Raw genomic sequence first — 25621 nt, 5'->3', positions numbered from 1 at the left:
ATGCAGCCATGTGGAGTCAACAACAGCCTATTGTCATCCATTCAATTGTTGAATGGTTGGAAGTTAAGTGGACCCAATTCAGTTTAGTTCACACAGCGCCAAATCACAACCCAAGTAATCTCATCTCACCTCCGACCGAACCAGACTAAAAGGTGGGCGGCCATCTGCCTCGAACGGTTGGGGTGAGCAGGGAGAGAAAAGAGCAGCATAGACATACAACAATAAACATCAGGCAGTTTGGAGGGGTCAGTCATCACAGATCTGAAACATGCAGCAGCTCCGGAGTTAGACGCGCCTGCAAAAAAGCACAAACTATGGGAGAGGGAGGATACAAAGTTATTGACATGCAATGGTGGCATATATATGCATGGAGAGTGAAAGAGAGAACAGTAAAGGAGAGGCGCTCAGTGCATCATGGGAGGTCCGCCAGCTGGCTAGGCCTACAGCAGCATAACTAAGCGATGACTAAAGGTCACCTGACACCACCCTAACGATAAGGTTTGTCAAAATAGAACATTTTAAGCCTAATCTTAAAAGGAGATAGAGCGTCTGCCTCCTGAAGCCAAACTGGGAGAGGAGGTTGATAGTTTGTATTCTTTAAGATATGATGGTCATTAAAGACTTTGTATGTCAGGAGAAGAATTTTAACTTGTATTCTTGATTTTACATGAAGTCGATAAAAAGCAGCTAATATGGGATGTATACGATCTCTCGTTAAACCGTGTCAGCACTCTCAAGGCAGCATTTTGGATCAACAGCAGACTTTTCAGCGAGTTACTGGGTCATACTGGTCACAAAGAATTGCAATAGTCCAGCCGAGAGTTGGTGTCGCAGGTGTAAGAAGGTCAACTCTTGTAAATTTCCTGGTTTTTAAATCTCTTCCATTGTTTTGTTAGTAGACACAGCTTCTAGCTGTGTGTGAACGTGGAGGTGCAAACAGGTGTGTCGGCAGCTTCTGCTCCTGTCAGCAACTTCAGCCTCGAGTAAACTGGAAACAATTCAGCAGTTATTTACTACCTCCCTTTACTCCGACTGATTCATGTGCTGAACAGTGAGTCAACCGATGAGATTGAATTTTCTCTCCTTTCCTTCTGTCCGTCCGTCACACCTTCACACTGACGGATCAATCTGCAGTAATCTCAGCCATGTCCACGCTCAGTTTGGAGTCGGTCAGCGTTTCTGCAAACATCTCGGGGCTGAGATCCAGGCGATGGGAGCCGGGCCAGACATCGACCTGGGCCTGTCAGACGTCCAGAGCTGGAGACAAGACTCTGTTTTCACTCACTCTCACTGCGTTATCTTTGCCGCACCGCTCTGTCATCAGTCTGATCTCCGGAACCTGCATGAACCTTCTGTAATTTAATGATCGACTGTGAATATGTTGATGATGATGGAGTGTGATGTCTGATTCTGTGACGTATTTGACATATATAAGGGCTGGGGTATGCTAGAAAATAACAAGTTGTTTTTTTTACTTGTCTGGTCGCGCAGAAATAAAAACATCTGTAAATATTGTAAATAAAATCTATATCATACTGTAAATATTTGGTCATAGGCCACTAGTGGAGTCAGTCTGATGTCTTTTTCAGGCTCAGGCTGAATAGTAATGACAGATCTGAGGCTGTGTGACTGTATACTGGACTGTGGTTGTATGTTTTTTTCCAAATGGCCCACGATAAAATTGCAAAAGAACAAAAGAAAGCCTTTCAGCTCGCAGTCTGAAAAAACATCAAGCTGCAAAGATGAGTAGATGACATGAAACATGAATGACATCAGAGCCGCTGCTATACTGTCACTTCTGTTTCTGCAAGGATTTTTCCTACAATATTAAAAATCCTGTTTTGTAATAGCGGTAAAGTTTTTCCCACAACATCTGTTACTGTCCCATCACATCAGCTGACCTATTAAAGAGGACATTTCATAGTAGTGTGTTGTTGTACAGTGAATCATGGATTAGAAAAAGGTTTTGGTGGAGAAAAAAACTCCTTCCTCCAGAGCTGAACTTCTACTACACTTGCGTTATTGTTGTTTGGACATCAAGGTTACAACTTGGAAGAAACAGTTTCTTTCTATGAGCTGAAAAAGATGAATGAGTGCTGGTTGCACGTTATTGATATTTGTAGTATTATTATTGTTATGTCTCGGAGGCATTATGTTTTTGGGTTGTCGGTCCGTCCGCATCTTCTATTCTCATGAACATGATGTCTCAAGAATGACTTTGTGTTACTTCTTCAAATTTGGCACAAACGTTCACTCGGACTCAAGAATGAACTGATCCGATTTTGGTGGTCAAAGGTCACGGTGACTTCATGTCTTCGCACAAATTAATTGACGTGACACATAAAAATAACAGCTATGTGTCTGACCTGTGTATTGTCGAAAGGACATTTTGTCCCTCTGTGCCAGAGTGATTATGTTTGGGTTGTTCTCGTCAACACGATAGAGGGGATTTTCTTCAAATTTGGCACAAACGTTTACTTACTCAAGATTGAGCTGATGGTCACGGGTCCCATTCTTGCAAATGCTATGCCATAAGAAAGCAACAGAAGGGGGATTGTAACCAGTGTTTAGTCAGATACTGACATGGTGACTGATTTGATACATACAATATGTATGAAAGTATTCAGACCCCTTTAAATTTTTCACTCTTTGTTTCATTGCAGCCATTTGCTAAAATCAAAAAAGTTCATTTTATTTCTCATTAATGTACACTCAGCACCCCATCTTGACAGAAAAAAAACATAAATGTAGAAATTTGTGCAAATTTATTAAAAAAGAAAAACTGAAATATCACATGGTCATAAGTATTCAGACCCTTTGCTCAGTATTGAGTAGAAGCACCCTTTTGAGCTAGTACAGCCATGAGTCTTCTTGGGAATGATGCAACAAGCTTTTCACACCTGGATTTGGGGATCCTCTGCCATTCTTCCTTGCATATCCTCTCCAGTTCCGTCAGGTTGGATGGTGAACGTTGGTGGACAGCCATTTTCAGGTCTCTCCAGAGATGCTCAATTGGGTTTAGGTCAGGGCTCTGGCTGGGCCAGTCAAGAATGGTCACAGAGTTGTTCCGAAGCCACTCCTTTGTTATTTTAGCTGTGTGCTTAGGGTCATTGTCTTGTTGGAAGGTGAACCTTCGGCCCAGTCTGAGGTCCAGAGCACTCTGGAAGAGGTTTTCTTCCAGGATATCTCTGTACTTGGCCGCATTCATCTTTCCTTCAATTGCAACCAGTCATCCTGTTCCTGCAGCTGAAAAACACCCCCATAGCATGATGCTGCCACCACCATGTTTCACTGTTGGGATTGTATTGGGCAGGTGATGAGCAGTGCCTGGTTTTCTCCACACATACCGCTTAGAATTAACGCCAAAAAGTTCAATCTTGGTCTCATCAGACCAGAGAATCTTATTTCTCATAGTCTGGGAGTCCTTCATGTGTTTTTTGGCAAACTCTATGCGGGCTTTCATATGTCTTGCACTGAGGAGAGGCTTCCGTCGGGCCACTCTGCCATAAAGCTCCGACTGGTGGAGGGCTGCAGTGATAGTTGACTTTGTGGAACTTTCTCCCATCTCCCTACTGCATCTCTGGAGCTCAGCCACAGTGATCTTTGGGTTCTTCTTTACCTCTCTCACCAAGGCTCTTCTCCCACGATTGCTCAGTTTGGCTGGACGGCCAGGTCTAGGAAGAGTTCTGGTCGTCCCAAACTTCTTCCATTTAAGGATTATGGAGGCCACTGTGCTCTTAGGAACCTTGAGTGCTGCAGAAATGATTTTGTAACCTTGGCCAGATCTGTGCCTTGCCACAATTCTGTCTCTGAGCTCCTTGGACAGTTCCTTCGACCTCATGATTCTCATTTGCTCTGACATGCACTGTGAGCTGTAAGGTCTTATATAGACAGGTGTGTGCCTTTCCTAATCAAGTCCAATCAGTTTAATTAAACACAGCTGGACTCCAATGAAGGAGTAGAACCATCTCAAGGAGGATCAGAAGAAATGGACAGCATGTGAGTTAAATATGAGTGTCACAGCAAAGGGTCTGAATACTTATGACCATGTGATATTTCAGTTTTTCTTTTTTAATAAATTTGCACAAATTTCTACATTTCTGTTTTTTTCTGTCAACATGGGGTGCTGAGTGTACATTAATGAGAAATAAAATGAACTTTTTTGATTTTAGCAAATGGCTGCAATGAAACAAAGAGTGAAAAATTTAAAGGGGTCTGAATACTTTCCGTACCCACTGTATATTATGAGTCTGGACAGGCAAAGGAAGTCAGTTGCAACGTGACTGCTTGGCAGAGGCATAAAACCATGATGCAGTAGTTTTAGTTTTAACTTGACTTGACAAAATGCGTTTTAAACTAATTTACTGTTTTGAATATTTTCTTTATGTCATGTTATTAACAGAAAATCTTCAGTCACATGTTTATGGTTTTGGCCTGGCGGGCATCATTTGTTACATTTTAGGGGCTTTCTTTGTTTCCCTTTTCACTTTTTGTTTCTGAGAGAACAAGATGCTGAAATAGTTGAAGGTGAAATCCAAGACATTTCGAAACGGAACGAAATTACAAGTACTCATGATTCTTTGGGATTTTTTGATATTTTATGTCCCCTTTATGTAAATCCAAAAAACATGCTGAGAAGTTACATCATGTGCCGTGCCTCTACTGTGATCTCACCGTTATTGTTATTCGATATATTTAACTCTTTTGACTCTCTTGATTTTATAAGGTTTATAAAATCTAATTAGTTCAAAATAAGTCTAAATCGAATAAAGTTACTAAATGGAAAGTTCAATTTATGTAGTTCATTATATTTGAACTCTTTGATTTGGTTTCAGTGCCTTTATGTTGTATGTTTGTGGTAAATACTGAGAAACTAAGATATTTTTTGTTTTGGCTGCCAAACCCATGGAAAGTCCCAGATCTACATGATACTTCATCAACTCCCACTGGTGTGATGTTGCAGTGTGTGATTGGGAATCTGTTGGTTGTTCCTGTAAACGCCTGATGATTGTTTTTCCTTCAAGTGAAAACAGACGTGTTGTAAGATGTTGCTGCTGTTCATCTTGTTGTTTTAGTAGCAGCTGTTGTTGATCTCATCAGTGATATTGAACTTTCTGTTGCAGGGGAGAAACTTGTTTATTTATAAATCAAGAGTTGTCCCTCCATTTTAACACCTCAGGGAGGTCAGAGGTCAAGCTCACATACAGAAAAAGAAACTCGATGGCTCCTCACTGAGAGCTCTCAAACTGCAGGTTTTATGTTATGATCTGTTTTATACTTTAACTATTTCAGTCAGAGATTATAACCTGACAACAACTTCTAGTTAAGAAACACTTGTTGAACACTTCCTCTTCCTGGTGTGAAAACACTGACAGCTCTGGAGGCTGAAATCCCCACCCCCTATGGTGCAGCTGTGGGCTGTTGGGTTTCACTTCGGAAATGAACGCCCACAGGTTTGACGAAACTCACTTTGAACTTTTTATAGACATTTTTAGATACAAGAGGGTTTTAATTCTGTTACACACTTACAGCTGAAACAGTTTTTTTCAATCTTGGTACCAACTCGCTGATTGAAGCTTTTAAACCAGGCACATTTTGTCCACAAGTGACAAATGTTGCATAATTATCAATCTGTAAAGTTAAAGTAGAGAAGAGTCACAAACTGACTAGTGCCTGATTTAAACCAGTTTCTAGCTAAAGTTTGCTAACATTAACCTTCTGGTCATACCAGGCCGAGCCCAGCTGTTCTAACAGTCCTGATTCAAAGGAAATGTCCTCCGTAAAACACTCGCTGATTGGTACATCAATGTTTTTCATTCTTTCAGATTAAAAAAAATCAAAGTGATTATGAAATATTTATGATTTAATCTACTGTACAGTGGTGATGGGAGAGAGTTATATTTTTTTTGCCATCCATAGAGATAGATCGTGGAAAAATTTTACAAGATACCATCCCTGTTAGTGATATTTTAGTTCTGAGAAAAAAAAAGTCTAATGGAAGCTCGTTTTCATTCTTGTGATGCCAGAAAACTTGCTGTGCTCTAAAAATATACTCGGAAACACAGGAAATGAACATCGGACTGATCAAAACGTTCAAAACTGTGAATCAGGTCATTCAAATTAGACTTTTTCCCCTGGGCATCGCCTGCAGCCTGGATTCTTCAGACTCGAATGCAGCTCCCATAACCACCACAGGAACTTAATTATGTTCTGCCGAGCAGCTCTCTGCTGTCTGTCTCCACTGCATTAGCAGAAGAGCCAGCCGGATGTGAAGAGCATGCATCTGATCATTTATTAATATCTGCACACTCAGAAGGCTCTCGAGCACAGGCCTGAAGCGACAGCAGCGATCGACACCTCTCGGCATGCAGGGCATGTTTGGGACATGAGACAAAAGTGGTAGCAGATTATTAATACACAAGGGGCTTTTATCATCTGACATTAATTTAAGATAAGAACTATCGATTGTTGAACTATCGATTATTTATTTGACTATTTACTTTGATCAAACGGGCACTTTTGTTGACATACATAATATACTAAGTGAGTTTTATATACGAAAAAATAAATAAAATGAGCATTGAGAGACAATTCAATAATATTGAAGGTTTCCGCTTCTTAAATATAAAGATCTGCAGCTTTTTCATGTTTTTAAATATTATTTTATATTGTATTTCATCATTGAAACTCAAATGTTTTGGATTTGGTGAGTCCGTTGGTCAAAGTAAGCATTTTTAAGAATTTGTGATGGTAATTTTTTACTATTTTCTGACAAAGAAAATAACAGAATGAAAATGATCATTATTTGCAGCCGTAATCGTGTTATTCTCTTGTGATCAGAGGAAGAAAATGACAAGCACAAACTGTAACTGAAGCTTACTACAGTGCCGAGCAATGTACCATCTGTGTTGCTCTGATGCCTTTATTTCCTTTAACCTAATTTATTAAAACAAAATAAACAAGATGAAACACAAAGTAGTCCGTGGAGAACATCATAACATTATTCCTTTACATTAAATTCAATGAGTCAAGCCTATAAATGTCCCTCTGCTGGTTTGTACTGGCTAGGAAATGCAATTGCAGGGATGGGGGCAGCATGGCAGAAGAGGAGGGAGGAGGAATTTATTGAAGACACCAGGGGGGATGAGGTGGAGGGGTGTGTGCTAGAAGCAGCCCGCTTGTGAGTGTGCAAGAGTGGGCAGGGCCAAACAGGAAACGATGAGGTCATAGCAAAAGTGAGTGAGAAGAGGAAGGCATGGTGGGAGGGGGGAGAGCGAGGAGGAGTGACATTGATTCAGAGATGAGCTCAGCTGCAAAGGCGTGGGCTGCTCTCTCTGCTGCCTCCCTCCCCCTGCAGCTCGCTCTCTCTGCCCGGTCTGGCTGCTGCCAGTGTTTTGTTGTGACAGTGGGGAAATCGCCTGCCTCAGTAGGATGAACTAGAAGAGCAGGGGGAGACGCCGGCTCTCGCTGACATGGTGGGAGACTTGTTTTACTGGAGCTTCTGCTGTCTCAAGCTGTGGAAAAGGGATAAGAAGGTGAGGCTGTTCGCTGCTGCTGCTGCTGCTCTGGGTTCCTGGGTGTCTTAAGGGTGATTTACAGTATTCATGTGCCGGTGAGGAGGCAGGCCTCAAGATTGCTTGACATGGTTTGCTTCTGCAGACTGACTCTTTCCATCTTCTCTCTTTCATTTTCAAAACTGAATCTGAAGCATCATGCTGTGTTTTCCATGTTATTTTAAACTGGGTCAGTGTATTGCTTTGTAATTACAGATCTGCTCCCTTTTTTTTTTTTCGGTACGGTGCTCCACTTCTTTCTTTTTTTTTTCGTGTCATGAAAAACTGATGAGCCATGACATGCCTGCTATTTTTAGAGAGCATTTTTCCTCAGATAAAAGTAGGATTTAAAGTGTGGGTGCATTCAGAGAGATTATTTTTAATCACCAGCTACTGCACATGCAGGCTACACTGTAATGAGGTTCCTTGGTTTAGTGGATGTCAGACTTGCAGAGAGGAGGGAAGTAGGCTGAATACATTTACAGTGTTTCTGAAGCTGAGGCCTGTGTTTACTGTGCTACTGTACTGTTTGTGGCAGAAGGGGGTTTCCATTCAAAGACCATCAATGTGTTCCACTGTCTTTTCTCTCGGGCTCTCAGTCTAATTGTGTTTGCCGAAATGATGTCTACTGGATTCAAAGTGTATGAAGGTTTTTGGTAAGCAGGGTCACTTCTTCTTTAGCCTTATTTCTGCTCACACCACTTTTGATTGAAGCTTTGTGCTACGTCTTGATCATGCTTTTTGTATTTGAGCTTCAGGAATTCCCTCTGGCACATTTTTGGTGTTTGACCCAGTTGTAGCACTCTCTCTGTGGCGAGGAGCAGGTACCAAATGCACATGTTGTTTTAACTATTTCTTCAAAACATCCACATGAGGTCATATTCTTAAACACGGTTCTTTAGCTGCATGTTGATTCTGCGAGCCCAGTCACACATGGACTGTGTTTTTGAGTTTAGCTGATGAAGCAGGCTTCAGAGTAAATGAGGTTGAGCCAGGGCCAGATATCCCATAATTTAGTGAGGCCATTCAGAAGCACCTTCTGTGGTCGTGACATGAGGTCATTGTTCCACATTTAGACGAAGCGGAGTGAATTCAGAGGGTTTGACTGGTGTATATAGACGTAGGGGTAAAGTATCCAAGATAAATGGGAGCATATTTATTCATATTTGGTGCATATAGCGTCAGACAATTAACACATGGTGTGATATCTGTAAAGATGAGTCTGTGCACAGCTCACCAAAATTACCCTTTGATGGTGGAGTCCCAAAAGCAAGAGATTTCCATTAACAGGTTATCATACGAGTCAACAGTGTCAGAGTAGATGAGTAAAAAATACAGCATAAACTATTCAAGTCAAACTCCTTGCGAAACAAGCATATTTCCCATGCAGTTTTAATTTTCCTCACATATGACACAAAATTGCTTTCTTCTGAAGGATTGTGTTCATAAGATGCAGTCACACTGTCGGCTAATCCGTGTGTCTAACAAGTGTCCTCTTAAAGCAGTCATGGAGAAGTGTCATGATTTTCAGTACAAATGCCTCCTGATCCAAATGCCTTGCCTTTTTCAAGCAATTTTGTAGTTATGTTGCCATCTGTGGCTCTTTATCTTTGTATTTGCTCCTGTTGGTTGGCCTATACACACTCCTCTCTTTTCCCAATATATTCAATGGGGAAAAAGTAAATAATGTGAGGAAATTGGAAAATGTCATGAGGAAAATGTGAAACGCTTTCAAAATGTTGAGCAAAACAGGAACTAAATGATCCAGTTTGAAATGTGAAGAGCAACCAAGAAGTGAAAAGGAGAGGCAGTGAAATGTTTAGATCCCAAGTTTTAAAAAAAAGTTGAACATTTCCAGAATATTTTTACAAATCATTTAAATGAATTATGAGTAATTGGACCACTGGTCCTCCTCAGTTTTCAGCTCAAGTCTTTCTCACATTATGTCCTTGTTAATTGTCCAAAGGTATGATTACCCAGAGCTCAGTTCAGGAAAAGTCAACATGGTTGAGTTGATAAGAACCTCAGATTTACTACCAACATATTTATTGACTGTTTAGTGTTTCTGCGAGCATTAGGCATCATAAATTCCTTAAAACGGCTTTTAAGGGACCATTTGCATTCCACAGCCGACCTCAGGTCACTCATAGGTGTGAATCACTAAATAGAAATAAAGCTAAAGGGCCACACACATCAAGGTGGCCGTGTCTGCCGCTGACGATCCTCTGTTGGGGGTAATTTGGAACTTTTAAAAAAACATTTAGTGCAGTTTCACCTTAATTGTCCCCCCCATCACCTTCCACGAGAAAAACAGCTAGTGGTTCGTCTAATGATAGTACGCGTGTTTGAGGAGGGACCGCTGGGAGGGAGACAACATGGTGGCCAGAAACTCTCAAAGGTTTCTACTGCACGGCCTCACCACACGATTACCAGGATGAGAGAACTCAAGGAAAAACACTGTTCTAATAAAATAATGTTTATAATTTAAAACTTTCTAAAAGATCTCATTTATGAAGAAAAAAATACTTTCTTTTATTTTGAACTGCTATTAACTTTAAATAGCACAATACGTTGTCCGGTATTTCTCAGCTGTTTTTGTTTGTGACCCAAATACTCAGTTGTCACTTTGAATAAAGTATCTGGGCATTGTGCTGCAACGTGACCCGTTTCCTCTTGGACACCCCCCCCCCCTCACCCACCCCCCACCCCCACCCCCAAGGAGACATCTTTGGTTTGTTGTCACCAGGAGAGGCCACGGGGCTACATGAGCAGCTAACGCACAGTCACACACTCGTGAGCGTGACGATGAGCTAATACACAGCGACTTTAAAACACATGCAACACTCACACAGCTACATCAGGATAAGAAGTGGAACCAGTGGAGCGTTAATACATGTGATGTTTCCTGAATCTGTCTTTTGGAAGCTGTTGGTCACATGACTCAGAAAAGATAGAGGAGTAAGTAGAGCTGTATCTTCCTCCCTGTGTGTTGTTATAGGCACACTTCGGAGAGAAAGCATGTCCTTAAATGTGAGGGCGGCAGCTGTCGCCTGTCAGATGTGGTTTTAAAGAGGGTGTGTGCGCCTGTGTGTGTGTGTGCGCGTGTGTGTGTGCGTGTGTGTGCGTGTGTGTGCGTGCGTGTCTGTGTTATGCCTGCATGGCAGGCAAATGGGCGCCACAGTGTCAGGTCGCGCCGAGCCACACACCCTTTTCATCTCCGTCCAGCTGTCCTCTCTTCCTGTCTCTCCCATTTGTAGAGCTGCACCTTTGTGGCACACAAAGAGAGAAAATCCGCAGCTCTCCAACGACAAATGTGATGCTCAAAAAGCTTGTTGTAATGATTTAATTTTAGAATTAGCTTTCCACTTCACATTTATACTGGATAATTCCTTGGATTCTCTTTATTCATCTCACTTTCGTACTTCCTGATGCGTCGTGTTTACGCTCACTGTCCATGTCACACCGCAGTTGTTTATGGACGTAATAAAGCCCGATGGACATAATAAAGAACTTATATTGGTCAGTAAGCTCCCCAGCTGCCCGGCTCCCTTGTTCATTACAGAGCCATTACACTTCTGTTTTGTCCCCAGGCCTTTTCTCTGCTGTGTTCTTATTTGCACGGTGACTCATCTGTGTGTTTTGCCATTGGTGGAGCTAACATCTGTTGTTCTCACTTCAAAAGCAGGGAGAGAAGGATTCAAAACATACACATTTTATTTGTTGTTTAGCTGGAAGGAGCTGAATTACTGAAAAAGTGGTTAATTAATAGGCTCATGCTGCAGCCTGAGGGTCCTTGACATGTGTTTATGTGTTTGTGTGCGTTCGTGGTTTCCCTGCTGTTCTCCCCAGAGGGTGCGGCAGCAGACGTTTGGCTATAGACTGTGATTTTATTGATTCTTTGATCTTCACTTTTTTTTTTTTTTTATGTTCACTTTTTTCTTTTTCTTTTTTCCTTTACTTTCAAGGCTTCAGTTCACAGTTAAGGCTGATTCAGGTTTGCAGCCACGAGTTCATATTTTACTCTTCAGTGATGCTGGTTTGCTATCAGCCATTCAGAAAGTTATAAACAATATTGTAGGTCTGCAGCTAATGGTTATCATTATTTAATCACTTACTCTGCTGATTATTTTTGCCACAAATGTGTTGATTGTTTGAACTATAAAACAGTAAGACAATAAAATCATGGAATTAAATAAGAGAAAATTCTCAGTTTCCTTGCATGTTTTTATATTTGATTGGTTATTCTTTGTTCTTCACTCCTCCATACAGTGCCCCTCCTTAATCTTGCCATAGAGCATTAGCATTGCAGATTATTGCAGTTGAGGAGCGCTGTCTAAGGGCCCACTCCCCACAACGTTTTCTGCCACTCAAAGCAAAAAATGAAACCGCAAGCACAGCCTCTGGGGAACAAACAGCTCGGCTGGTCTCGACCTTTTGTGCTTAACATCGTTCCTTATGTTTAATCATAGATGTCATTAAGTATTTGAGTGGGTGGGTTATTTGCATTAATGGCCACCTGATTACCTGAAGGCGTTAAAAAGGGTCGATATTATGTGGAGATGACGGCCACTTAATCAATTGTTTCAGTCGATCAGAGTCACAACACGCAAGGACAAATGGATTTAATGAGCAACGGTAAAAGTGGGAATGTAGATACTTGACTCATCTAAGCATTTGACCTGTCTTGGGTTATCTCAACATCAGCCAGAGCTGAAACCTCCAGCAGAGCATCAGCCTCAGATCTGACAGTGAATTATCTCCTCATTCCCGGCTCTGTGTTTTTACTCTTTCTTTGCCATAATTCAATTCCCCCTCTTGTTTGCAAAACTGCCCCCGCAGCTCTCGGGGGGGATCTGGCAGCGGCAGCAAACAGAATCTCTGAGCTTATAACTCCGCATTACCCTCAGAGACCAGACCTCGCCCTACTTTCCAGACCAGCTTTAAAAGCCTCGTGTTGCTTCTTTCTCCGGTCGCATCAAAACCACTGTTGAGAATTCTTGCCCCTCGAGTGATTTATTAAACATCCTCGTGCATCCCTCGTGCGCAGTTTACATGTACATTTGTAGGGAACAAATGAAAGAATGTTTATTTAAGTATGCATGTGGTTTTCTTTTCCTGACAGGTTGCAGGGGAGCAGAAGTATCACCCAGAATGCTTCACCTGCCTGAACTGCAAGGCATTCATCGGTGATGGAGACACATACGCTCTGGTGGAGAGATCCAAACTCTACTGGTGAGCATCAAGCACTATATACATGAAATATGTACACATTGGAATATTTTAGTCAGTGAAAATCAAACCAGACTCTAACATATCCGGAGTGGCAGGACAAATGACATCATGCTGTTTCTGGCGCTTTGCTTTGTCTCCCCCTAACTTCCCCAACTATCACTTGTTTCAGTTAGTTTTCCTAATCCCATCTTCTGCCACAAGCTATTCCACTTGAAATCCCTTTGAAACCCAAGGAACAAAAACTTGCAATAGGCCAAAGCTGCTGTTGATTGACAAAATCTTAAATTTATTCAGCTTATTTCAGGCTTCAAAGGACTTGTTGTCAACATGATGGCAAACTGTGGTGACAGTTGACAGGACACATGTGGGAAACTTGTTCATTGAATTTGCCAGCGAGATACACACGTGAAACAACTCAAAGCACACTTGTTTGGAGACAAAAATGAACTGTAGTGAATCACTCCAGAGGTAGTAAACTCAGACAAGGACTTTTGTTTTCACATATAAACAGCAGTTACAGCTTGAACATCATGTTGTTTGTTGCTTGCAGTGCTTGATTCGTGTTAGTTTCCGGTTCAAGTTGTGCTTGACTCGTGTAGCTGCAGGGTTGTATTAGTGTCACTGTCATAAGCCACAGACTCTATAAAAGAAGGTTGAATGTGAAACAAGCCCCAATACACTGAGATACAGTTCTGTGCAAAGGTTTGAGGTGCTTTAGATTATTATCCATCTTAATGTACCATCAGAGAGACATCTGGTTTTATTCTGCAGCATGACAATGACCCCAAACATACAGCCAGTGTCCTTAAAGAACTAGATTTAGCAAGGAGAAGAAGTATTTCAACATCTCTCAATAATGGACTCTGTCTGGGATTACATAAAGAGAGGAGTTGTGAACCATGAAGGAGAGAGAGTTGCTTTTTTTGTTTTGTAAAAAGGTTATTTAAATTAAGTTTCAGAACTGCTGTCTTGGTTTTGAAATCACCTCATACTCTTTGCACGAGTCATTCCTGACTCATCCCAGTGTGTTTTTAGTGAAAAATAGTCTTGTTTGTAAGCCAAATTTATGAAACAGACTTTGCCTCCTTTGACTCAAAGGTCATAGTGACCCTGAGCTCAGAACAATGACTGCACAGTGTTTTCCCAACCGAGCTAAAGCAACATCTCGTCAACAACATGTGATGCTGTACAGGCTGCTGTAATGTGAACTTGAAGGTCCTTTTATGATTACATTGAAACCTCACGAGGATTCCCATTTTCTGTTTTACTGACTCTTTTTTTTTATATACCATCACTTCCTTCCCTCATCCTCTCCTCCTCTTCCTCTCTGTCTCCAGTGGTCACTGCTACTATCAGACTATCGTGACCCCGGTGTCACTGCCGGACTCCCCATGCTCACGGATCCCTCACACCGTCACACTGGTGTCGATCCCGGCCTCCGCTGAGGGCAACAACGGGCGCAGAGGACGAGGTTTCTCTGTGGCCATCGATCAGCCGCTCAGCCCGACCAACAGCTACAGTCCTGAACACGGACCCACCATCAGGGTTTCCCAGTGAGTCTGTTTGAGCATGTTTGCGAAATACATGGAGCAAGTTCAAAATGAGGAGTAAAGGGAGAGTAAGTAAAGGATTGCAACATGATTAGAGGTTAATATGGTGGAGGACAAAGGATAAAAAAGGACATTATAAATAGTGGACAGGCTGATTGATGAGATTCATTTCAAATATATAATAAAGTGGACGGAAAAAGAAATGAGAATAACTCCAAGTCACTGTTATTCAAATGAGCTGCAGACTCATCTGATCTGAGGTCTGTGTCAAAATGAAAATGTTCAATGTGAGCAGAAAGGTGTTTGAAGAGATTTTTATTCTGCTTATTGTTCTTATTATGCAGAGTGGACGCAGACTGCATCAGCCCAGATGTGAAGAACTCCATTCATGTTGGAGACAGGATCCTGGAAATCAACGGGACGCCCATTCACAACGTTCCTCTGGATGAGGTACTCACCGCTGTTCTTCACGTCTTTGTTGCTGAAAGATATAACCTTATTGTAAATATGCAAATGAGGTCGTCATCTACAACATTTTCTGTTGTTGAGGAGGAACAATAAAAAAAGCAGCAATATTTGTCTCCCAGCTATTCTTGAAAAATTCTTTTCAGGGTTTTCTAAGTATCAAACTGGGAGGAGGATGAGGAGGAGGAGGAGGAGGAGGGGGGAGGAGGAGGCCATGGCTCAGGGGGTGGAGCGGTCTTTAATTAGACGGCTGTTCAATCCCCATGTCCTTGTGTCGATGTGCTAAAATGTTAGGCACGACACTGAACCGCCACTTATAAGTGTGTGAATGGGTGATTCTGTATAAGTGTACTCCATTTACCATTACAAGTAAATGTCTTTACTTTTACATTTGCTTAAATAATAAAATGGATATATTCTAGTCTCTGTAGTCGGCCTCATGTACTTGTGGTTTATGGTTTAGTTTCATCTCATTCTGAACCAACAAACAGGTCCAAGATGAGCTTTATAAAACATTTTGATGCAAGACATCCAACATAGGGAATTTCCTCAGCTTTAAGAAAGATCTCTGTCTAACCAGCCCATCTGAACTCCTCTCCAGATCGACCTGCTGCTCCAGGAGACGAGCCGGCTGCTGCAGCTCACCATCGAGCACGACCCTCACAGTCAGGGGCCGGTGAGAGGCTCCTCAGAGGCTGAAGATCAGGTGGACGGCCCCATAACCACCCCACTGTCGGAGGGCCCCAGCCCCATCCTGCCCATCACTCAGCCCCCCATCCCCGACATCAGCAACCTGAGGTCCCGCATCATCACGTAAGAAATAACAGATTTAGTGCTTTAATGCAGTACCCCACCTGCCAGTGAGCTACACTTTTATCACAGTGCTCTACCAACGGGTTTAATATGTTAATCGGTAGAGGAAGTATTTTCTCTGTTTAAAGTTTCACATTACAGAAGTGTGTGTTCACAACTTAAATGACTGTTTGTACTTCATGGAAAACAGAAGTTATTTTAACCACTTCATTTACATTCATTATATTCTCCCAACCAGGCTCTTAGTTTGTACTGTATCTGCCTTCAGTGAAGCTAAAAGATTCAGTAATTCATAATGATATCAATGCAGCAGCAAATTGTAATCACACATTCTGCTGTGTTTTTCTTCACTGTTTCCATACCTGTGCCGTCTTTTTCTCACTTTTTCTTTTCCTGTCTCCCCTCGAATCACCAGGCGAAGTTACAGCATTGATAAGTCACCCGGCTCCAGCAACGCAGCATCACCCATCTCCCAGAGGAAGGACATCAATCGATCAGAGTCGCTCCGTGTCGTCTCAAATCGGACTCACCGCATCTTCCGCCCATCAGACCTCATCCATGGAGAGGTGCTTGGGAAGGGATGCTTCGGACAGGCCATTAAGGTACATCTGGGGGCAGAAGCACCGCATGCATGTTTTTATACGAGCTTGTATGTTAACTCATGTGCGGCATGCGATGTAGTCATACCGAACGTGTCCAGAAGGTGGCAGCATTGCGATAAATAAGAGAAGTGTCCAGAGGAAGGAGGATGAAAGTCTGTGGTTTTAATACATCAGAGACTTCATGCTGACATACAGAGATAACACTTAATCATTAACACTGCATCAGGATAGTTCCTCCCAACTTGTTGCTCCACATCATTTCTCCATCATTGTGTCCTGTTAAAGGTGACCCACAAGGAGACGGGGGAGGTGATGGTGATGAAGGAGTTGATTCGCTTCGATGACGAGACACAGAGAACATTCCTGAAAGAAGTAAGTGCACAGGGACGTTCCCTGATGTTTTACCATGAAGGGGTTTAACATGTTTTCTAGTCAGAGGTCGATCAATGGAAATCTGTAATCAATAAGTCTTGACCTCAGACTGATTAGAGTGTTCATAATGAATTCAAACATCACACAAAGAGCAATCTGTGCCTAAAAGTTAGTAAAGCAAGGTTGTTACAGGTTTTGAAAAATTCCTTGACCAGCTGTTCTGAAGAAGTACAAGAACATTTATTTTGTGCAGGTTGTGGTTGAAATTAGCCGCTCCTCTGAGAGAATGTGGGATGCAAGTGAATAAAAGAAGAAGAGTTCTTATATCTGAAAAATGAGGTTAAAATACATAAAAGCTACCGCCGTCTCCCAGAAACTAGTTTCTGTAAGACTTTTTGAATTATTGTGATCTGAATAACGCCTCGTGTTCCTGTTTGATGTTCGGTATCACAGACTCACAAAATGGGACGTTTGAACTTTATAAAAACGGCTCTGTTTTAGATGTGTATATTTACGTGTGGGGTTTTAGTTTTATTATGAGGTTACGAAAGCACTGAGCCTTTACTTTGTAAGTGGTGTAGACAACAGAGTAAAGAGGCTGTAAAACAAACCCTAACCACAACTACGCATGATTATTACTCCCGCTGGCTGTTTGTTTGTAGGTGGCCCTAGTCTCACATTACTCGTAAATTCGTCTGGTGCTTTTGGGAGACGATTAAAGAAGACTGTCGCATACATTTCAGACATGAGACTCGAAGGGTAGTATTTCAGCTTTATGTAACAGCAGGCTGCCTCCTCTTCCTCCTCCACAGTCCAACCTTCAGGGAGGGGAATGTTTTATGAAGTGTCAGAGAGGTGCTCTGAGCAGCACTTGCAACCTCTTAAATCACACATATGACTATGCAGGAAGTTTGTCTGTTACCCATAATAATATAAAGTAGAAATCATTTGAGTGAATGTGTTAGCATTAAGACTGCTCTCAAAACATTACTGTTTTTACAAAAATAACAAAAGCATTCTTTTTTATTGTGAACTTCAGAAGCATTTTTAAGAGGCTAGTTGTGTTTTCCCCCTTCTTTTGAGTTACTCTGCTAAGCAAAGCTAAATAGCTTAACTTGACTCTCAACCAAAGTTAACATAAGTTTTGTGGTTTAAACATGAATGTTCAGCTCAGACTGTCAATTTATGATACGTGTACTTGTAACACTTAGTAACAGACATAGCTCTAAAATATCAACCCTGACTCCAATCTAACATTCAACTCATAATGAGTCTTATCTGATTATTAAGACGTCAGACGGCTGATGAGACTCTTTGATAACCGCTGGTGACTTATGTGATAATGCTTGTTTCATCAGGTGAAGGTCATGCGTTGCCTGGAACACCCCAATGTGCTCAAGTTCATCGGAGTCCTCTACAAAGACAAGAGACTCAACTTCATCGCAGAGTACATAAAAGGAGGCACCTTGAGGGAAATCATCAAGAAAATGGTAAGCAAGGCGTGTGCGCTGGCTTCCTATTCAGAATTCACAATGCATAATGATACCTTGTAAGTAATGAGACTTTGTAGAAGTAAAGGTTCATCAGCAGCAACTGATACAAGGAAATTATGTTTACATGTGATTTTTTTTTTGTTGGGGGGGTTGTAGGACAATAACTATCCCTGGAACGAGCGGGTCAGTTTTGCAAAGGACATTGCTGCTGGGATGGTGAGTTCAAGGACCAAAAAGTGCATGGAATTTTAATCATCTCAGTACACCAGCGAAGTACCTTGCAGCAGTAGAGGAAGGTGTAATGCTTCCTTATAGCTTTGCTTTTGTTTCCCTCTGGTGGTCATGCTTAGTGAACTACAACATTTGTGCTAATGCCTACGTACAATCTTTTCCATCCCTCTCTGTGGAAGTTACAGCATAAATTCCTGCAGGATTAGAACATGACTGCTCAATGTTTTCCCCTGATATGGTACAGTCATGAATGTCGTGCATGACTGAATTATTATAGTTTCAACAGCAGCCACTTGAGTTGAAACCATGCAGCATTGTTCCACCTGTCATAGGGTTTATTTACCTTAATGTTTTTATTTTATCTGTTTATTTATTTTTGTATTCTTTCTGTCTTTCATTCCTCTCCTATCGGTCTGTCTTTCAGTCATATCTGCATTCCATGAACATAATCCACCGGGACCTGAACTCACACAACTGTCTAGTCCGGGAGGTAAGAACTTGTCTTGCTGTATACTTGTGTTTATGCGGACATGCCTTTCCACACGCACTAAGTTTTCTTTAAGGATTTAGCACGGTGCACCTGTCATTTTCTCGCCAGCTTCAAATACAAAAACAAAGGAGAGCTAAGCCTTCTTAAAACACACTCCACACAACTTGCATTGGAAACTTTCAGCTTACCTGACTCAAACAGAGAGAGCACTCTGTGTGTGTCACGTGAAAACAAAATGTTTGTACAAGTATCCACACTGAGAGAGATGAGAGGCTTGGAGTTTAATTTCCAACCCTCCAAAGGAGCTTAAAACTAGCTGAATACAGATTTTTACCTTGAAGTTTTCGTCTCTTTTCTCACATACTCTTGAGCAGCATAGTAACATTTAATGATATATTTCATTTTGAAGAACAACACGGTGGTGGTAGCAGACTTCGGGCTGGCTCGGCTCATGGTGGACGACAAGCTCGAGGAGAAGTTGACGCAGGGAAAACTGTCCGGCCTGAAGAAGCCCGACCGCAGGAAGAGGTACACTGTGGTGGGAAACCCGTACTGGATGGCTCCTGAGATGATCCATGGTACGATCTACAGGGACACAAGTGCTTGCTCTCCTATGCTATTGCTGTTCCTTGTAAATATTCATCATACTTGAACTCATGCTAAAAATAAACAACAGCCTAATTTTGTGTTTTCCCTTCCCAGGAAAGAGCTATGATGAGAGAGTAGACATCTTTTCCTTTGGTATCATGCTCTGCGAGGTAAGTGACCCTCCACTCTGTGTAGTAAATAAACCTCAGTCACATATCAAGGATTTCAGGGAGGTTATTGTTTGATTAATTAACCGTAAAGGTTTATAAGATTTCCCAAATGCATTCACTGTCTTTATTTGGGATAAATGTTCCAAAATAATTAAGCAGCTCTGTTGTTAACTTGGTATTCGTTTAACATCTTAAACAAAGCTTACGGTAAAGCTATATTGGCTTAGGTGCTGTGAAAATAAACACTTAGGTGCTGCACCTAAGTGTTATGAAGGTGGTGAAAACCATAGTTTTTTTTTCTTTTAGATAACACAAAGCTACGCTTTCTGTATTCCAACAAAAACTCCTCCCAGCACTCCTCTGTCCAACTCTCACTCACTTTTCTGCAGCTGTCTTCTTGTATCAAATCACCTCTCATGAGATTTCGGTCCAAAACCAGCACCAGGACGCATGTTGATGGGGCACAACTTCTCCAAAGCTTTGCAGCTGGTTTCACAGCAGTCATTTGAAGCGCTCAAAGCCAGTACTGGATCAATTTCAGAAATTGTTCTCCCCATTAGTCCCTTTTCACCCAAAATGTCTGGAAAATAGGGTCCAGGCTTAAAAATACTAAAGTTTTTTCTTAAAGCCTTTAAATCACCTTAAAACCCTCCAAATTGGAAAGTGTTCCTGCAGTTTTACTACACATTTTATTTGTCCAAATGTATAAATTTGACTCATCATTTCCACTTCTTCTTGGTTTCTCTTCTTGCAAATTGCAGAAAAAGCTGCAATTTGTCAAACTTCCAACTTCTGCTAATATTAAATAAAATATCCGTTTCATTTTGGGAGGGAACAGTCTTGCTTCTCCAAAATTCCACATCTCGCAAGAGGGAAATTACTTTCTGACAGAATATCCAGCGCCGCAGTGTTGTAGGCTTTGGGCCTGGCCACACACCATCCACATAATTTGGGCTCAGCAGTATAGTTCAGTTACTCAAAAGCCCTTGAAAATGACTTCTCCAGATGGACACCATTATGCAGTCAATATTGCAAGGATTAGAGGGAGCAGAAAAGCAAAGTTGTCTTCATGTGGCTGCTGACAGGCAGACAAACGATAGTTGTGGTCTGTTGGGGAAGACTAGCTTCAGTCTGGAGGGTTTACTGGTTTTCAGCAAGATGACACAGGAGGGCTAAGGGGGGCTCTGACACCTCCATCTTTAACTATTCTTACTCTTTCTCTCTCATTTGCTTTTCTTGTTCCCTTTAGATCATTGGAAGGGTGAACGCAGACCCAGACTACCTCCCCAGGGCGATGGACTTCGGGCTGAACATTTCTGGTTTCCTGGAGCACTACTGTCCCCCTGATTGTCCCCCCGCCTTCTTCCCCATAGCTGCTGTGTGCTGTGACCTTGATGCAGACAAAAGGTCAGACATCTACAACAGATTCACATTGAACTGTTACTAAAGGGGCGGTTCAACCAACATTCAAACCTTTTCAGAGTTTTGCCTTTATTGGCTGTAGCTCAATCTCATGGGGATAAAAACACATTTTTAAAAGTAGCAACTTTTTTTTTTCAACCAAATTCAACAACTAAGAACTACTGTTTCCTAATATTTTAGTAGAAACAAAAAACAGCATGCTTTGTGGATTATCACGGGAGGCTGTTGTTATATTTAGACAGAGATTTCGTTGTTCAGTTTTAATTATATATTCTTTATGCTTTGAGCAGCACAAATAAACAAGTAAATGAAGCAGAGCTGACTCATGCAAACCACCCTATCTCAATGGATAGAGAGAATACTGGCCAAGAGGACCAAGTTTTATTGTGTTTAGGGGAAACCTGTCCCTTTAGTTATGTCAAAAGAACTCAACAATCCAGATGAATAAATAAAAAATGATTCTGAACCGAGGTCCCCGTTTGCTTTCTGTAGACCTGCTTTCCCCAAACTGGAGGAGTGGCTGCAGAACCTAAAGATGCACTTGGACATCGGTCTGCCCCTGATGTCTGAACTGGACCAGCTGCACAAGGCCTTCTGGGAGCGCCATCGCGTCACACACCCTGACAACGGCCTGCACACGCACCCCGAACAGCCGGAGTAGGGCTGATGCCAGCGAGAGGAGTGGGAAGTTTAGAGTTAACCCCACAAGGGCAGCGACCGTCTGTCTCGGGTGGTGCAGTAGCTGGGGGAGTCGTGTAAATACCCCTCCACGTTTGAAGCAGATGCAGCGGGCGTAGGCTGGCTCAGGCCTAACGAGTATAAACTCAGGGGGAAAATGTGGATCTGAAAAGCCACCTGTGTGAGATGCGCGCACACACACACACACACACACACACACACACACACACACACACGCACACACATACACACACACACACACACACATGCACACACATACATACATACATACACACATTCTATGTCAAATCAAGAGACATTGCCTACGATAGCTTGAATTCTGCTGCACCTGAAGCTAAAGTGGAACATGTCATATGCAATCAAACCCAGCTTTCGCATCATGACTCAGCTTTTAAATCATGTAGATTTAACATTAGTGGTCATACCGGTCAAGAATACTTACTGTACTTACTGTAGTGTGTATTCACGTGGCGAAAGTAGTCCAGAAAAACAAAAAAAACAACAACACATAGAGCAAACCCTCAGCCGCCTCACTCTGGGCCTCTACAGAGTACGTTGTGCCGTATGTGTTTGAAGGTGTTGCTGTGTGAGTTTGGTTTGATTTTGCTTTTGTTTTGAATCTCAAAACTCAACTTGTGACTAAAAGCAAAGCAGTGGGGCCCGTCTATCGTTTAAGAAACGAGGATTTAGATCCACTCGTACAAGTGCAACAAAACCTTTCAAGCTTTAAATAGCTCACTGAAGAGTGCATGACTGTAAATAAAGCTGTCAGGTCAAACCATGGCTCATCTTGTCCCTTTGACCTCATTTGGTCATAAACCACTAATCTACGTGTCGCCGCCCCCCTCCCCCTATTTATTGTGTAGCACTGACTTTCCATTGAGGTACACATCTTCGGCATAAATTTGGTACGTTGTCTCATTTTTCAGAGCTGTTAGCGTATCTCATTCATACCTACACTCAAACACATACCGGTGTACATAGCCAGGCGACATTGTAAATGTTTTAAATATTGTAAATGTACAGACTTATTTTATATACGTATGCTACATTGCCATATTTTTATTGGCCGACCAGTTGAAATGAAGGCGAGTAAAAGGTTTGATTGCAGTTAAAAGGGCACAGATGAAAGTTTCAATGTTTTGTTTTTTTGTTACTACATTGTTACCGCTGTGGCACGTTATGGGGCTTTCAGCCTTTGAGATATGGGGAATCTTGGCAGCATAAAACATTTCCAACCCTCCATTTGAACTCATTTGCCCCCCCTCCAAAAAGTATTTCTCAACATTTGATTGGTCGTCTTGGAGGTTTGATGTAGCCACAGGTGCTGGAATAAACTTTATCACAATACTCAATTATCTAATCATGTCAAATTGTTAGAAAGGAGTTAATTACCCTTTTTAACTTGCTGCAACTAAATCTTATTATCAACTCTTATATGTGATGTTTTGAGGGCAATCAACCTGTTATTTATGATTCACTCATGTACTGTACAGTCGTTAAGGTGTGGGAAAGATATCACCAGTTACTGCCACATCATGTCAGCTGTCTGCCCACATACCCGTCTCTCCTCCCGAGGATGGCCCACTGTTTGTTTACATGTAAATGCTAGCTGTAAATATCACTGCACATACATGTCTGTCCTTACATCTGTCTGTGTGCATTGCATAAAGCTGCGCACTCCTCAGAAATAATCGCTAACACTGTCAGATTTCTCTCTTGCACCTTCGAATATAGGATTTCTGTATCTACTCTAAAAACCTTTTCTTTTTTTCTTTTTTTTAAATCTCCTGCTGTGGTTTTCACAAGCTGCATGATGTAATAACTAGGTCTGTTCAGCTTCCAAACCCGAGCTATTTTTGTCTCTAAATATTGTTGTTTTAGATAAGAAAACTAAGACAAAAACGTCAACAGAGAAAGGCGGGGAAATGAGAAAAAAATAAACACAGCATCTGTTTTTTTTATATATACCCACTGAAATCCTTTTGTACACATTTGAGTCCTTTTATTTGCACTATATTACCAAATGGCTGGTTGAAGCCATGTTTGTTAATTTTCTCTTGGGCTACTTGTGATAAGGAAATAAATTATGTCGGTTCAGGTTGATTATATGAATGCAAGACACTGATAGAGCCTTTCAAATGTAAAACTGGGTTCTGGGACATTCATCCTCTTGACAGCAAACTGGAGCATGTGAGGAACCGTGATGTGTCTGCTTATTTAGATGCATTTTTGTGCACTGTTTAAATGTTAAAAACAGTTTCGAAAGCAGCAAAATTGATCACTGTAATCCAATTTTAAGTAAAGTCAGATATCTAAAGCAATATTGACAATATTTTCATTTTCAACACGTAGTACCATTATGTGTAGCTGAAAAGTACCTGTTAGACAAAGTTTCCTGGCGTTTGCTACCGAGAGGATGTGAAGTCCCGGCTCTGCCTGCTGCCTACAGACTGGTCCTTTGTGAATGATGTTCTGTGTCGTTTCTGACTGCTTGGTTTCATATGTGATGCCCACAGAGGCTGCAACCACTGCTGGTCTTTCTGAAAACAGAGCGCTTAAACTGGCCTTCCTCACCTCCTGCATCCTACTCTTTTGGCTCAGGGCCGTACTTTTCTGGAGCTTTCATCACAATTCAGTTAATTCAGCTGCTTCATAGGAAATCAGTACTCAACGGTAACAGTGAGACTGAAAGAGCATGTGAACTTCTGTCAATTCACTGTGAAGGCTAATTTACACAAATACGCTTCTGTAAAACGAGCACCTTCTGGCTAATGTGTTCATCTGTGGGCATGCACTGTACATGAGTGGCTTTGCCATGTTTCTTTCTCCATCCGTGTCTGAGCCATGTAGAGCATGTTAGATGTGTCTGAGGATGTGTTGAGATTCACTGAGAATGTTGCCGCAGCACTTCTTTGCAAAGGATCGTTACCTCTGAACAATGCTGTGCCTTTGTTGTAAGCTAGCCTTGCCAACGACTCGAAAACATGAACTGATTTCCTTTTTTATGTATCATAAGTGCAAGCCTGATTTAAGTGGATTGAATATCATTGCTGACACTATGTTGTATGAGATTTCATCCTGTTCTGTATCATATTTATATTTTCCAGATCATCATTGTCAGTTTTGATATTTTAATATTATATTTCATTTTTGTCTTATTTAATTTTTTACACAAGCTGTGAAAACAATTCTGCACTTTAATCCTGAACGTGAACATTTAGACTCTGAGGAGGTGACTGTTTTTTTCCCCCCTTTTGTCACAGCTCAAAATAAAACTTGTTGCTCCTTAAAAAACAGAGACTGGACTGTTTATTCTACTGCCAATTTTACAGTTTTGATCCATCTTCACTCAACCAACCTTCTTCCACCACTGATACATACATGAGAAGAAAGAATCGCGGCTCTAGTAAGATGTGTAAAATCTTGTTTCACTCACCGAGTTCACACTCAAAGAGCACTCTGCATTTTCAGCAGAGAAAATTGTGGGCTGCATTAAAGTGATAAAAATAGTGCTTGTTTCTGCTTAAAAAACAGAAGAAGGGGGAATTCAAAGAATGTTTTTTACAAAGTGACCAGCAGATGTCACTATCTATCTCTGCTGTTCGTTTTTTATGGTGAAATATGAAAGGGAAAGAAGGGATAGATCATATCTATCTATCTATCTATCTATTTATCCACACAAACATATGCCCATAGATATTTATAGAGAGATATATATATCCATGAATTATATTTACTCAAGGATGCTCACTGTAGACTTGAAACACTGTACTGACATACTTTTAAAGACCACCGTGTTGCCATGCATATGTGTGGACATGATAAATACAAGCTAAAGTTGAGAGTATGGAAATCATAATACACATTTGTCAGATAAATATTTCCCTCTAAAATGTGGAGTTGCAAGTAAACTACACATACATGTTGTCCCTTGTTAT

General features: G+C 41.5%; 1 protein-coding gene across 2 annotated transcripts in view; it reads left to right on the top strand.

Moving 5' to 3' along the window:
* The window catches only part of limk1a (LIM domain kinase 1a), a 48586-nt gene extending 23615 nt beyond the window's left edge, over nucleotides 1-24971 (top strand). The window contains exons 1-14 of one of the 2 annotated variants that reach the window (XM_069148010.1): nucleotides 7337-7535; nucleotides 12676-12785; nucleotides 14123-14338; nucleotides 14680-14785; nucleotides 15402-15613; nucleotides 16029-16215; nucleotides 16501-16587; nucleotides 17946-18077; nucleotides 18237-18296; nucleotides 18736-18801; nucleotides 19211-19379; nucleotides 19504-19559; nucleotides 20809-20966; nucleotides 21474-24971. In XM_069148010.1, the coding sequence (XP_069004111.1) occupies nucleotides 7473-7535; nucleotides 12676-12785; nucleotides 14123-14338; nucleotides 14680-14785; nucleotides 15402-15613; nucleotides 16029-16215; nucleotides 16501-16587; nucleotides 17946-18077; nucleotides 18237-18296; nucleotides 18736-18801; nucleotides 19211-19379; nucleotides 19504-19559; nucleotides 20809-20966; nucleotides 21474-21642 (1791 nt within the window). In that variant the 5' untranslated portion in view covers nucleotides 7337-7472 and the 3' untranslated portion in view covers nucleotides 21643-24971. Of the gene's footprint in view, nucleotides 1-7336; nucleotides 7536-12675; nucleotides 12786-14122; nucleotides 14339-14679; nucleotides 14786-15401; nucleotides 15614-16028; nucleotides 16216-16500; nucleotides 16588-17945; nucleotides 18078-18236; nucleotides 18297-18735; nucleotides 18802-19210; nucleotides 19380-19503; nucleotides 19560-20808; nucleotides 20967-21473 lie in introns of those variants that run through there. The other variant, XM_069148009.1, reaches the window with a different exon arrangement.
* The last annotated feature ends 650 nt before the right edge of the window (nucleotides 24972-25621 follow it).

This window comes from Embiotoca jacksoni, unplaced genomic scaffold, assembly GCF_022577435.1.
Source record: "Embiotoca jacksoni isolate LCO1_2020_lvr unplaced genomic scaffold, fEmbJac1.0.p SCAF_14, whole genome shotgun sequence".
Classification (NCBI taxonomy): domain Eukaryota; kingdom Metazoa; phylum Chordata; class Actinopteri; family Embiotocidae; genus Embiotoca; species Embiotoca jacksoni.
The sequence above is the reverse complement of the archived record's forward strand: the minus strand, read 5'-3'. Positions and strand labels throughout refer to the sequence as shown.